The following is a 16,027-nucleotide window of genomic DNA, read 5'->3' on the forward strand; positions in this document are numbered from 1 at the left end:
TTTCTATGTTAGCATAAAGATATAAAGTATAACGTAAAATTCACATGATTTAAGATGAAACAAATTTGCTCCTGATCTCCTTGATTACTTTCTTTACATTTCTGCTCTTAGGTTACTGTCTTAGAAAAGTTTGAAAAGTATTCTCCTGAGTTGTCGAACTGAACATATCCTGTAGAAAGAACTTCACTGAAATGTCTAATTTTTACATTTTTGTACCTGAAGAAACAAATTTCACTTATTCAGAAAATCAGTTGTGTTTTTGTTTGTTTGAAGCAGGCTCCATGCCCAGCGTGGAGCCCAACATGGAGCCTGGACTCATGACTCAGAGATCAAAACCTGAGCTCAAACAGACTGAGCTACCCAGGAGGCCCTAGAAAACTAGTTTTAACAAACCAACTTATCTGCCGATTATGTTGTGTTAAAGTACTATTACCTGAAATAAAAGAATTTTCAATTAACAAAGCTAGCAGAAACTGAACCTTTCTATTAGTATGTAATGTGGAAGAAGAGCTAAATGTTTTTACAAAATGAATGACATTACTAGATATACAATGTGACATAAAACAGAATCTTGATTTAATTAGCTACAATATTTTTAGACCTCAACTGAGAGATACCTCTGTGTGGTCCTAGAAAATAGTTCTCAGTAATCATTTAGAGTCTATTTCCCTCAATATATATATATGGGAAAATGAAGCTGAAACTGTGCTTCATATTTATAAGAATATGTAGTCTAGGGATAAAAATAAAAATATACTCATTCTACATCATAATGTGCAAGGAAAACTTCAGCCCATCTCTCTTCTACAGAGCAAGACATCTACAAATCAATCCCAAATCAAAGACTATTTTTAAACAAAGGCAATTCTCCAATTTCTTGGTTACATTTAAATGTCTAACAAGCCTCATATATAAAAGACAGTAATTCTTATAAACACCTTAAATCCATTTTGCTATTGATTGAGAGGGTTAGGTATTAAGATATTGTAAAGATTAACAAGCATACATTTATGGAGTACTTTGGTATGTTACAATGGAAAAAAGATGAAGATGTTTTATTGTAGGTTTTTGACATACCAATATTTTGCAAACATATCTGCACATTTCTTCTAGTACCTGCAAGCCTTTAGTATCTGTTCATCTGCACTAACATTCCTCAATACTTAATCCTTCATTCTTTCCTTTCTTTTTTTTAATCCTACATTCTTTCCTAACTACATCTTTTCCTGCAGAGGTTATGATGCAAGATGTCTAGAACTATATCAAAATTCAAAAGCTTTCTTTATAAATCAGTTCAGTGTTTTATTTTTACTTAGATGTTTGATTTTAAGTATCACTGCTTTCTACAATCTCCATTTCATACCACAGTTTGTGGCTTTTTCTATTATTGTGTTTATTACTTACTACTGACCCTAATGAACTACCCATGGCTGGTGTAGCACTGACCCAGCAGGAAAGCAAAGGTGGCTGCTTTCATGAGAATTATTCAATAGAGAGCAGAAAATCTCTTTCTAGTTTAGCTAATTCATGTAAGTGTTTCTTTCCATTAACATGGGTTAATAAAAACTAACTATTGCAGCATGTGGGTGGCACAGTCGATTGAGCATCTGACTCTTGGTGTCTGCTCAGGTCATGGTCTCAGGCTCATGAGATGGAGCCCTCCTTTGGGCTCCACGCTGGAATCTACTTGGATTTTCTCTCTTCCTCTGCCCCTCCTCCCATGCTGTCTCTCCCTTTCTCTAATAAATAAATAAATCTTTTTCTTTTAAACTATCTTTACAAAGAGTTACTTTGAAAAATATAAATTCTTAGGAATAGGAAAACACTGGATACACTATCTCATTGTAGAAGGAATTTTTGAAAACTATTTTCAATTATTTTGTTTCTTGTAATTGCTTACGTAATTTTAACACTTGTAATTCTGGATTGTGTGTACTCCGTGTGAAATAGAAAGAAAAAAATGAAATGCAATATTTAGGATAGTAATAAAAGAGAAAAGGAATATATTGTGGGAGCTTTAATGGTAGGGATGTTTCTGTTTTGTTCCCTTGCAGAGTCACGGGGGCAAGGAGAGAGAAATCTACTGCCTATAATGTGGATAGTCTTTCTGGGGAGCCCTTGTATTTGCTTCTTTTAAATATTTACTCAATTTATAGACTAGGAGCCCAGTTTTGACCTTGCCATTCATCCCAAGGCACTAATTACCAGTGTACTAAGTTGAGACTGAAGCCATAATTGAAAGATGCCCTTATAGATACTTTTGTTTTACAGCTTCCAAAAAACAGTAACTATCACTATTTCATAGGTATATTATAGAAGGCAAAAAAAGATCTTCAATGTCCCTATAATAACCTCATGCCAGAGGCACAGATTCTTGTCAGCAAAATGATAAGATCTTTTCATCTAGTACCATTTGGGTACAGGTGGTGGCATCAGGGTTAGAAAAACCAGCCTAAAACCATGCTGTGAAACAGTGGTATGCTGGAGCCCCATCATATTGGCTTGTGAGAACTGACTGAATTTTTATTATTTGCAAGCCAGGTGATGTTACATTGCTTGAAATAGGTCGTGGTGGAAGCATTCATATTTATATCATGGCCACTGAGAGCTAGTTTGCCAACAGGCCATTGTGTAAATAACAGAAGTAACTGGAACAGATTCCTGGTTCTGTAATTTACTATATGTGAGCACAGGAAAAGTTACGTCATTTCTCTAGATCGATTTTTTTCAACTGGTAAAATTAGAAGTGCTCCATCTCATGTGAGGAACTAAAGATGAAAATAAGGATAAACTACTAAGCAAACAGACTCTAACAAGCAAATATTAAGTACTCTATCAATGCTAGTACTAATTTGTCACACACTGATAGTTATATTACTTTGTCCTGAAATTTCAAAGCAACTTTAATGGAATACAGAGGAGCAAGGGTCCTAAAACAAACAAACAAACAAAAAAGGCAGGGTCAGCTATTTCATAATAATTATATGAAGAACAAATGTGCTTTTTTGTTCACTCTTCCCCAGCTACCCTCAATACAAAATTTCTAACTCAGCATACACTTAATTTACTTGACCTTCTGTATAAGGGATCACAGAACTAAAAAGTATTAGAGAAGTATTATGATGCCAAAGAGCCCCAGGTTTATGGTAAATATTAACCCTATTATACAAATGTAGGGCCCAGACTCAATTTGTGAACAGTATCCCCTAGAACTGCATAATACAATGGCCCTTTAACAAAAGCTATAGAAGCCACCAGACCTTGCAATCGATCAGGAATCTCAAACAAATAGCAAGTACAACAGCCCAAACAGATGTTTTACTTGAGGTCAGAATTTTTTCTTCTTTTCTAAATTCTTAGTGTAAATAAATGCCTTTAAGAGATCAACCTAAGCCCACTACTCCCCATTTCTTACATCCAGTAAAGTCTGAAGGAAACCAGAAGCAAGCTTCCAAGAATCCTCTCTGAATGAAGTCACAAAGGATACAATTAATTTCTCCAGCAACTGAATTCTAAGAGTCACCGCCATGTAAAGAGTGGTCTACCAAGGAAACTTATTAAGGTTTTTATTGGGGGCTGGTACATAAGCACCCCTATGCCTAACATGTTCCAAAATTCAACACTCCCAAAAGGAAAAGAGATGTTCAATGTAGGCACTGTCTGCACAGTTTAGGCATAGCAAGCTACTCTTATCATTTACGTAAAGCTTTATTTCAGGGTAGGAAACCGTTTACCAGTCAAGTTCCCAGATACCAGGCAAAGGTTAATCTTGCAAGCAGAACTTTTTAAGTCAGCAGTCTCCAGCCTGCTCTGTCAATTCCATTTGCACGCACACGCCTACCTTTAATCTTCCCTGACAGCCAGAGGGTAGACTTGTCCCAAGGTCTTTACCCAACACCCCAAAGCCTTCCTTGTCTCACACAAAAGCTCCCCATTTACCCACCACTAATTTTACCCACTGCTCCAGTTTTATTAACAGGTAAGAAAATAATTCAAAACCTTTATCTTATCTAGCCAAACAAAAGTTGACTTATTTTCCCAATGTTATTAAATACCACTCTACGGATCAGAACTTCTAGTTAGCATGAGCTAGCCTGGATCTACACTGAGATATGATTCCAGCCTGAAGGTAGAAAACAAATCACTTAAGCTGTCGCTGGCTCTATCATGTAAATATATAATTTCCATTTGACTGCTGGAAATACTGAAAATAGTTCAAGGACTTTTATTACCACCCTGAAGACTCTTCCTCTCATCTCTCACTACCAATCTTATTCAACAAAGTACAGAGTGCAAAGCCAAGTGGATCTGGTATCTAGGTTTCCTGGGGTAGTCAGCCCAGGAAGCAGGACACAAAGTGCACCAGCTGTCAGTTTTCCCGCATAAGGGTGCCATTAAAGATCCACTTCCGACCCACTGGTGAGGATGCCTCTGACCCTTAACAGCTTTCAGCATTCTCTTATCCCAGCTGCCTCCAGTCCCCAGGAAGCACTGCACTCTTTCCTGCAAAGGTCCAGAGCCACAGAAATCTGATATTCTGAGTTTCTGTCAAGTTTAAACACACTAACAGGTTGAGGAGCTGTCAGCAAGGGGCCAGCAGGCTTCACCTGGAGTTATATTCAAGTGCTATAGCCCATGTTAGATTCCATGAACCACCTCAAAGGCCTTGTCTCCTGGGGAACCTAATGCCTAGATGACAAAAACCTGAATTCTGGAACTCCTTGACATTGATGGGACAATCAACTGGGAATGACCAGAGCTTGATTACTACTTTGGTTCTACTCTGAGAGACTTATCTGCACAAGGAAAGTTTTACATTGTTCTGCTCAACTGTGTATTTTAGAGGACCATGGTCACTCTCCGACAGCAGCGTAGACTACCCACCACCAAAGGATTTAGATCTTGACACTAGGAAGATGATCTGCTAGAGGCTGACAAGGCTTTGAGGGTGGAGGCCAGAGACCAATGGGCAACTTAGTTACCCTGGCCTCTTTGTGCAGCATGTTTCTGAATCCCGAGATTAGCTCTGAAACTATGGTTTTACTTCACACCTGGGGAAGGGAAAGATGTATGACATCATGTCATAATTCAGTCAGATGCTGAATGGAATTTAAGTATATCTTATGGAGGTTTTATTCTAGTGAATCCCTTTCATTTGATTTAAACAGTATACAAAGCATTTGTTGGGAGCATTCTCCCAAATGGTGAAGTACAGCCAGCTACAATTGCTGGTGCTCTATACTCAAAGCAATCCAAGTATGTAAAAAACCTAATAGACTGTATAGCCACAAGCCAAGCAGGGTCAATTCTCAGTCTGTAGCTGCTCATGCTTCCTAATTGTCTTCCAGGGAAATGAGAGAACATTCATTTTGATCTAATGATGGGAAATTCCTTCCCAAATCGTAGGGATTAGGGTAGGATACCAAATGCCTAGATGACAAAAAGAATATTGGTAAGTAAATCTCAACCATCTCTTTTAGTACTAATGGGTGGAAAAAGCAAAGAACATTTTTATAATTATCATACATTTTAAATGAGTGAAAGCCCTATTCAATTTTCCAAAAAAAAAAAAAAAAAAGACTGCCAAAACAGGTATAAAAACAATAGTTGACCTTTTTATCAGTGTTTAGCACAATCTCAGCACATTTAAATGAAAAGTGAATACCCATTAAAAATCCAGAGAAGCAGATGAGGTTTCTTCTAACAAAGGAAAATAAACAGCAAAAGTAAAATTATTGTAATCCTAAAATGAGCTTTACATCATAATGGCTTCAAAAGACTGATCAGATTCTGTATCATTTGTAACAACAAAAAATCTGCTAGTCACAGGTTGAAGAAACTGTATTGTAGCAAAAATGCTAAAATAGGGCACACACTACAGGCAAATGGAACCATGCAGTTTTACCTAGCCTACAAACAGATTTCAATCGCTCACAAAGCCAAGTTGAACCTCATGTATTAAATAAAAATGTGCAGAAAGTTAACAAGATATAGTCTACCTTTATGATTTCAACACTATGCCCTTCAGCCAATTTCTCAATATTTTTAGTGGATTTCAAAGTCTATTAAGCCTGTAACACACAAAACTATGTGCTAAGTGTCTAAATTGAGCAACTTGGAAAATGTTCAAATCACTCACATCATGATTTGCTAACACTGAAAATAATTTTTAAAACTCCATTATTTTCTTTAAATGAGTGAGCTATTTATTTGATGATAATAAACAATTTCAATAAAGCATTATAAAGTTCATGGGCAAGTATCAAGCCTAGCTCTCCAAAATGCCTATGAAGCCTAAGTAAGGTGGGAATGTAAAAAAAGGGAACGAAAGATTATAGGATCCATCTAAGGGATATTCAAAATCAAACAGAAAACACAGACACAGTGTAAGCTACATAAAACACCTGTCTATCAATTGGCTAATGGGCTACAGGTATGTATCTCCCAAAGGAAAGCCTGGAACCAGAATCTGAAGCTTTTTTTACAAATATAGTTGTTTCCTGTCACATAGATCCTGACTAGTGCAAAGTAGTTTACAAACAGGCTATGGCACTCACCTGGAGATTTCCTATCACATATTTACATGTTCAGGAAGGAAGTTAACTATAAAACATAAATAACTGAAATACGTTTTAAAGTCTTTTTTTATAAGATTGTAAATAATTGCTTTAGTTACATAAAAATGAAATATCACTACTGAAGTAGTGTTTTACCTGTTTAAGAAATCGGTCAGATGCATTGCTGTGTTTGGCTAACACACTTGGCAGAGATGGGTTTGCATATTCAAACTGAGGATTGTAGGTATAGTCAGACTTGAAGAATCTCAGTTTCTCTTTCTCCAAGTTGGTGGGCTTTATAGCAGTCAGTATACAAAATTTCTTCCCAGAAAAGTCATCTCCTTTTTCAAAACTTCTAGACAATTGAGGCTGCAGCTTTGGCTTTGGCAGAGAAGAGAAATGGCGTCGCTTTACCTTGTTTTTGGGTTTAGGTGGCAGTACTATGCTGCTTCCTGTAACAGAGATATCATGTGTAAACTTTATAGGACTCGACACTGAACTAGTGACAAAAACACCAGGCTGCCTTTCCAGGCAGTACCAAGTACCACTGCTCATCACAGGCACTGGGGCTTTCATCTTGCGAAGATCTTTACTACGAGAAGAACTAGGAGATTTGCTGGGTTTTCTACATCTTTTGGAGTAGGTGGAGGAAGACTGTTTTTGTGAATGATGCTTTTTTTCCTCTTTGCTCTGTAGTAGGACATTGTAACTACTGGTTCCAGTTGTGAAAATGTCCTTCAGTATTCCAGAAGATAAATGTGAAATGCTTCTTTTGCTGTCAATGATCAATGACTCTTCTGCATTTAGAACAGACTTCTTAGCAAGTTCTTGCTCAGGCCAGTGAAGCTTTTCTGTGTTAATAAACAAAATCAAAACAAAAGAAATAACAAAGATACCAGATGAAGCAAACTGCTTATTATACAAAAGGTATTCTGAAGGTTCTGTAAACTTTATAAATTTTGCAACAATCTTTAAAAAGACATTTTAAATATTAAAAAATGTTACTAAACTTTGGTCATGCTAGACATTGTCACTTCTATATAAGCATATATATGATGAATTATCTATAAAAATAATCCTCAGCTTCATACCATTTAGATGATCAAAGTTTAATATTGATATGAGATAATACACATACATAATTTGAATACTCAACTCTACCAAAGAATATGCTTTCACAGAAAGGATACAATTTTCAATAGTATTACCAATACCAAAGTAAAATCCAAGGCATTTTCAAATCCAACACAATCTTGAAATTGGGTGCTATAAAGATAGCGAGCAGTAAGAGAAGAACACTGCCTATTTACCACAAAAATAATTTTTAAAATTAAATAAATCATATGTGTATGTTAAAACATATTTTAGTAATGTCACTCGATTGGTTGATTTAAAGAGGTACAAATCACTTAGTATACTGATGCTCGTGCACTACTTTAAAGCTGTGTTGACTTGCATTCTTTCATTCCACAAATACATGGAATACTACTAATTAGGTACATGGCTTTGAGAAGCATCTTTATAAGTCCATTGTTTTGGCTTTAACCAGCTTCTAATCTGGCTCTGGAAGCAAGGCAGTCCTATGAAGATTTGAATAATAATACAAGGTAGCATAAGTTGAAATGTGAAAAACAGAAAATACATCAATAACCTAGGGATCAGAGAAGAAAGCAATGTGAAGAGAAATAGGTGAGATTGTAGCTAGACCTTTAAGAACTTTCAGATTTAAGTCTAAACTGACAAAGTGAGTTTGTCTTAAACCCTACTCATTAGAACTAGGTTCCAGCTCAAGTCCTGTCTACAAATCTGACTTCTGGCCAGGTCTGCTTATAAACCTTTCCTAAGTACTTTCTGCAAATGATATATGATTCTTTCAACCAGTTCTTTTTTCCAAGTCTCATGGACCCTTATGGCTCTAGCCCCCAATCTTTGACTCCTATTATTAAAGGATTTTCAATGCTAGTGGACTTGCACAGATGCCTGCCTAGAAACTATTTATTTTATTTCAAATTTTTGAAGACTTTATTCACATATATCTGTCATTCACTCATTTAAGACTAGACACTCAGGGATCCTTTCTATAATAAGCAGAAATAAATAATAATAATAATAATAATAATAACATATCAATTATTGACACATGTGAGTTTGGGATTTCACAGAAAACTGTACATGTTATATCACTTAATTCTCAGAAATGTTAATTTGCTCAAGGTTATATGACAGAGTAATGAATTGCAAACTGTTTTGAATGGATGTGTATGTGATTATAGAGTCCATGCTTATTGTCCTTTATATGGCCATTCAATTATCAACAGATATTTAATATTATGTCTGTAGAGCAGCACTGCCTCTTTTCTTCCTCTGTACAGAACATAGAACCTAATAAGACATGGTACTCTAAATAGCTGATATACTTACTAAGACAGGTATCAGAACTGTTTAATCATCTCTTCCTTTCCCACATCTAGCATGGATCTGATAGACATTCAATAAATGTACACTGAATGAATGAATGAATGAATGGCAGGACCCTAAACATGTCACTCTCCAACCATTGTGGATAAACAGGTTATTTGTAGTTCTGGGACCATTCTACAGTTCTAAATCACTGCAGAAGTATAAATAAAACAGGGAAAACCCTGAACCAATGGTTCTAAACCAGAAGCAATGGTGCTCCCCAGGGGACACATGGCACTGTCTGGAGACATTCTGATTGTTACGAGGGAGGGTATTACTGGCATCTTGTGGGTAGAGGCCAAGGATGATGCTAAATATCTTTTAATGCACAGGACTCCGACAACAAAAATATCTATCCTAAAATAGTGCTATGATAATGAAATCCTGCCCTAAACATAAGTTGTTAAAGCTTAGAAGTTGTAGGGTTTAGGATAAAGACCTGGTAAAGTACCAGGTCAAAAATGGATAATAATCCAAATATGTAAGGTACTTAAAAGTCCTTCCAGTTAACATTTTCTAGGCCAAGATGTGAAATTTGCATTTTGGTGTCTTAAAGATAAAAGCGTAAATTTGCAGGGGCTAAATGTTTACTACACGTATAAGCTGAGAGGCAAGAGCTAGACTGCACAGGTTAATGTTGAAGGCTGACTACACAAAGAAGCCATTCAATAAATGGGAAAAAAACAAACAGCCAAAAATAAACAGAACAAACAAAACTTTCATTATGGGCCAGTAGGTCTCAGTTCTTCAGGGGTTTCAGACTTAAGTGTTGCCAACTGATAGTTCACATTGGGCAGGCTGGGCAAACACAGGCTAAGGAACATCAGAACCCAGGCTGTAGCCCAACGCCCATGAACAATGTCAGTCTCCCTAAAAAAAAATATATAACTTTACGAGACAAGAGGTCATTAGGAAAGACAGACTGAAGTGGACACTAAAAGGGAAAGAACAAGAAAACTGAGATAAGACTAAGAGCATCACAAACTTGGAAAAGTCATGTGAGGAGAAGGCACAGCCAGGAAGGTAAAGGGAGGTAATTAGGTTCTTTCTCATTTAGTCTTCATAATAAAAAGGGAGAAAGTTACACCAAATTAAAATCAGTGAATAAAACTATGCTAAAGAATTCCTAATTTTGATGGCTTATTACATGTATGTTGATTTTTTTTTTAAAGATTTTATTTATTTATTCATGAGAGACACAGAGAGACAGACAGAGAGAGAGAGAGAGAGAGAGAGAGAGAGGCAGAGACACAGGCAGAGGGAGAAGCAGGCTCCACGCAGGGAGCCTGATGCGGGACTTGATCCCGGGTCTCCAGGACCATGCCCTGGGCCGAAGGCAGGCACCAAACCGCCGAGCCATCCAGGCTGCCCATGTTGATTTTTTTTTTAATGAATATTCAGTGTAAAAATGCTTTCTTTGGTTCCTAAGACTTAGTGGCTCTATGACCACAAAGCCCAACTCAAGAGTTCTTTTTTCGCCATAAAGCATCAGTGACCTCTAAATTCAGAATTCTGTTCCACCTCAAACAACCTATACACTTCAGGATACTTAACAAAAGTCTTGAACCACCTGCCTAAGCCCTTGATGGGGAGTGGGAAATGGAAGAGAGGTGACAGTGTGTGTAGGACAGACCCTTTTCCCCCAGGAGTCATAGCATTTCAGCTCTCTTGCTAATTATCTACCTGAGAGGTTTAGCATCAGTCCTTTTTAAGCTCCTTCTGCTGATGAGTAAGGTTTGGGAGTGCCAATAGTGTATTTATTTAAAAAAACACCAATCCTGCCAAATGCTGATCTCCCATGAAGCATGTGAAAGTGGGACTCAAGTTCATAAAAGGTGATCAAATAACTCATACAAGATGAATATAAATTAAGAGTCACACCGATCTTGCTGCAGTTGCATTAAAATGTACTATTAGACAACCTAAAGTGTTGTTCTTTTATCATTTTAACTATTCTTTAAGAAAAAGTAACTTTTAAACATGCATAAAAACATAATAAAAGACCAATAAAAAGATTTCATTGAAAAACATACTATTATTCTTTTTCCTGGAAAATCAAAATTTGTTAAAAACATATGCAGGCTTCTTTGGGGGAAGTGTACTCATGTTCTTCAGAAAAGGAATAAGGTAATTGATTCTACTTTCATATATTAAAAGTCACTACGTAATGTGACATTTTAGCCATCAGCAATGTACTTCACTATAACCTTAAACAAAAATAACTTGATCAAAGAAATCATTCACCCCAACTGGATCACCCTTATTGGGGGGGAGGGGAAATAATATTAAAATGGATACTCACTATATTCACAAGTAGGTGAATATACTGAAATTACCAACACAATGAAAGCTTAATTTGTATCTAGAACAGGAGAAAAGGATACCAGGATTCCTGGCTACTATTCCCAGCTCTTTCAATGACCTCTCTGTAATATTAGTCTAATCATTAAACCCATCAGTGCCTCATGTTCCTCATCTAAAGGAATGGGAAAGAGACAGACTCACTCAACTTTGTTTTTCACAACTGTGAAGAGATGAAGTAATTATGAGGTCTCTGTCTGAAAGGAAGATTAGATCACCAGAAACAAAGCCTGGTGGAAAATACCATTCAGCCAATTTTGACCCACAAAATGGCAATTTCATACAGTTCACTAATATTTATGAAACCTGAGAACCTGGCATAATTTTACATAACAAGAGGACAGGTTGCATTACAAACAGAAGGAAAAGCAAAACAATATAGTTCCTGAACAAAATAAATACTTTATCAAGTAGTTCATCACTTAAAATTGAAATGATATAACATCAACAGCAGAAAAAATAAATTGTGGTAATTTGTATAACAGAATGCTATATTGCAATGAAAAAGCAGCTGAAGTTGCAAGAAACAATACAAATGAATATCAGAGAATACTGCATAAACAAAGCCAGATCAAAAGAGTACATATCATACAATTCATTTTTATGTAGTTCAAAAACAGGCAAATCTAATTCATGGTATTAGAAATCAGAATAGTGGTTATCACTGAGGGATGGGTTATAACCTAGGAAGAGTCACCAGGGTACTGGGTGCTAGAAATGTTCTATATCTTCTTCTAGGCAGTAGTTACATATGCACAAATTCATTGGGCTACGCTTTTAAGACTTGTGAACTCTACTGAATATAAGTTACACCTTAATCTTTTAAATGGTGTATGAAAAAATCAGTATCTTTGAAAACATATTTATGGCCCAATTTGTCTGCATTATAACAAGTAACCTACTAAATTTAACATCTTTAAATTCAACGGAATCCAATATAGTTTCTCAATTTTAAGTTAAAGGGGGGGAGGGGGAGGGAGAAGGAGGGGGGGGAGGGAGAGAGAGAGAGAGAGAGATGAAAAGGCACTGCTCATATCATTCAGGAATGGAGAAAATCAACTTCAGGACTCCCAAAAGTGTCCCAGTCCCAGTTAGGAGCACTTCAGTGTTACTCAGCTAGTAACAATGATTCTTTAGATCTTGACACTGTCATGGTTTGTGTTGTTATTTTAGTTAGAAATATACAGGGTATTCTATAATGCCAGGAAATAATGGTTCTGGTACAGGAAATCACTTTGCACACCATCTGAAACAGTGAACATGCCAGAAAACAAACTTCCCCAGGGCTTTCTACTTAGGATGAAGACAAAACTCCTAACCATAGCATATGGAGTCACTCATGGTCAGGTCGCTTGCACCATGTTCCCCTTAATCAGTCTACTCTTTCATTCTGTCATGCCCTTTCGTTCTGTCAATCCCTCACTCTCACCTTTCTCCCTCCAGACACTCTTCCTATATTGTCCCTATGTTTGGAGAGCCCTTCCTACCCGTGTTAAATGAATTCCCACTCACCCTTCAGTTCAAATGTCACTTGTTCAGGAAACCTTCCCTGGAGGGTTCTTTGAAGCACCTGTCACAGTTGCAGCTCTACATTTGTATGATGGCTTCCTCCAATACTGAAATTCTAAGTCTCATTACGGCATACACCTGTGTATGTTTTTGCTCACTCATGCCTTGCTTATGAAAGGATGGCCAGAGAGGTAGCCAAGGGAAGGTACTATTTGAGAGGAAAGAAAGGATACAAGACTTGAATGCCTGAAGGTTGAGAAAAAAAAAATCATACCAGGATGGCATTAAAAAAGTGAAACAGGGGGATCCCTGGGTGGCGCAGAGGTTTAGCGCCTGCCTTTGGCCCAGGGCGCGATCCTGGAGACCCGGGATCGAATCCCACGTCGGGCTCCCGGTGCATGGAGCCTGCTTCTCCCTCTGCCTATGTCTCTGCCTCTCTCTCTCTCTCTGTGACTATCATAAATAAATAAAAATTAAAAAAAAAAAAAGTGAAACAGGGATCCCTGGGTGGCGTAGTGGTTTAGCGCCTGCCTTTGGCCCAGGGCGCGATCCTGGAGACCCGGGATCGAATCCCACGTCGGGCTCCCGGTGCATGGAGCCTGCTTCTCTCTCTGCCTCTCTCTCTCTCTCTGTGACTATCATAAATAAATAAAAATTAAAAAAAAAAAAAAGTAAAAAAAAAAAAAAAAAGTGAAACAGGGATCCCTGGGTGGCGCAGTGGTTTAGCGCCTGCCTTTGGCCCAGGGCACGATCCTGGAGACCCGGGATCGAATCCCACGTCGGGCTCCCGGTGCATGGAGCCTGCTTCTCCCTCTGCCTGTGTCTCTGCCTCTCTCTCTCTCTCTCTCTGTGTGACTATCATAAATAAATAAAAATTAAAAAAAAAAAAGATTAAAAATAAACTTTAAAAAAAAAAAGTGAAACAACTAGTGATGTTGAAGACAAGTTTTAATGGCAGGTGCCTACGGCTGGCTATAAGACAAACAGGAGCTGGGTGCCTAAGTGTATTCATCCCATATGGCCAAACAGTAGCCTTAAGAAGACTTTGGTCTCCAGTATTTTTAAACATTTGCTTTTGTTACAAAGGAGCTTCATTTTCAGATGATCCATCAATCACTTATCATTAATCACTTATGTCCCATACAAAATATGGGCAGTAGGAAATCAAAAATTAACATAATCCTATATGGCTTCTGACAGCTTTGTTACTCACTGAATGAGCTAAATGTCTTCTATTTTGCAAATTTTATAATCAAGTAGAATATGATCTTTCCAGGCAAAACTTATTTACAGCTTGCCTGTGATAAAAAAAACAAAACAAAAAAAACCACCTGGAGCAAACTATCAGATAATATACCCCTGATGTTAAATGAAATGTTCATGTTGAACTTTGTGGCTTAAGTCAATATACAGTCATTGTAATAGCGCAGTGGTTGAAAACATGGGCTTTGGAAGGGAACTGCTCCAGTCTGAATCTTGGCTGTTTAGTAGCAGCTGTGACCTTGAATGAGTTAACTTCTTTGTGCTGTAGTTTCCTTATCTGTAAATGGGGGAATACTACTACACATTTCATAGTACTGGTGTGAAGACTGAATGTGTTAAAATATGTTAAGTGCTGCGAACAGTGCAGAGTTGAAGTGATTTTTGCCACTAAATTACAGAAATTGAATTGAGGCAGAGCAATGAGTCTAGTATTTCATAAAGCACCTCTCCTTAATCTACCAACTCTGCCTACTGAAGAGCAGGCGACCCCATTTCTACTGCTGACTGAATGGTCAAGATACCTTTTTTTTTTTTAAGATTTTATTTGTTTATTCCTGAGAGACACAGAGAAAGAGAGAGAGAGAGAGAGGCAGAGACACAGGCAGAGGGAGAAGCAGGCTCCATGCAGGGAGCCTGATGTGGGGACTCGATCCTGAGTCTCCGGATCACGCCCTGGGCCGAAGGTGGTGCTAAGCTGCTGAGACACCTGGGCTGCCTGGGGACCTACTTTCTAATACCATTATTGTCATAATCGTATTCTCTTTCTGCAATGATTGCTTTACTTTGGGGAAATTACTTTAATTGACATTATTTCTGAATAGTTGTCTAAAAACCTTCACTTTGTTTTTCTCCAAGGCAGTGGTTTTCAAATTGGAAGGGGAGTAATTTTGCCCTCTAGGCAACACCTGACAATGTCTGGGACATCTTTGGTGATCACAACTGTGTATGGAGGAGGGGGGGGGGGGGTCCTGACATCTAGTGAGTAGAGACCAGGGATGCTAGTTAAGCATTCGACAATGCACAGGACAGCCCCCCTCACTGCAAAGAACTGTCCATTAATTCAATGTTAATAGTGCCAAAGCTGAGAGGCCCTGCCTGCCCCCAAACAAAAAGAAGGTACGGTACTTTTAAGGAACTTTTCAAAATTCTGGTTGTGTTTCGGGATGAAAAAGTAGTGTCTGCATCAAGTTACACTCTTAAAAACTCTAATGCTGATTTAGGTTTGCTTCTTAGATCTTGAGTCCTGCGCTTCCTGTCAACGTAAATAACGACGAGATAAATCAAAGCACAGGATCAGCTCCACATTCTAGAATACCCAACATGAAATAAAATAGTGTAAAACCGAGACCACAAGCGTTTTCATTGGAAAGGAATCCAGTTGCAGGATTTAAATACGAATAGGAAAGGAATGGTCTGGTACTGCGATGCCAGATGGTAAAAATCAAATAAACAAATAAAAATTAAAAAAAAAAATAAATGTGACACCGTCTGTGGGGTCGGGCACTTCCTCTGATCCATCACTCGGGTGGTGGTCATCGCGGTCCTGGGCTACCGCGAGCCCCGTCTGCAGAAATGTCACAGGGATTAGAGGCGGGGACAGGGGCCAAGGAGGGAAGCCTCCAGGTGTGTAAGATGATATTTACATGGCTTAGCGTCCATACTTTGTTTTCTTTTCCTTTTCAGGTAATACAAGGCCAGCGAACTTCCTGAGCTGGCGTCTGACCGCCTCGCTCAGCCGCACAGCACCACCCTGGAAGGCACCCGCTGATAAGGCCAACCGCGGGGTCCCGCCAAAGCACCGGGAGATACGGGCCTGCCGCTTCGCTCCTCGCAGCGGGGGTCCTCGGGAACGTTCTAGAAACCCAGCCGCCCCCGCT

At 38.2% G+C, this 16,027-nt stretch overlaps 1 protein-coding gene across 5 annotated transcripts in view; it reads right to left on the reverse strand.

Moving 5' to 3' along the window:
• Positions 1–16,027, reverse strand: part of MATCAP2 (microtubule associated tyrosine carboxypeptidase 2) — a 61,959-nt gene that overhangs the window by 31,781 nt on the left and 14,151 nt on the right. For 2 of the 5 annotated variants that reach the window (XM_025464630.3, XM_025464631.3), the window contains one exon: positions 6,714–7,408. In XM_025464630.3, the coding sequence (XP_025320415.1) occupies positions 6,714–7,408 (695 nt within the window). Of the gene's footprint in view, positions 1–3,260; positions 3,392–4,607; positions 4,711–6,713; positions 7,409–16,027 lie in introns of those variants that run through there. The other 3 variants (XM_025464632.3, XM_025464634.3, XM_025464635.3) reach the window with 3 other exon arrangements.

Source organism: Canis lupus, chromosome 14 (assembly GCF_003254725.2).
Source record: "Canis lupus dingo isolate Sandy chromosome 14, ASM325472v2, whole genome shotgun sequence".
Lineage (NCBI taxonomy): Eukaryota > Metazoa > Chordata > Mammalia > Carnivora > Canidae > Canis > Canis lupus.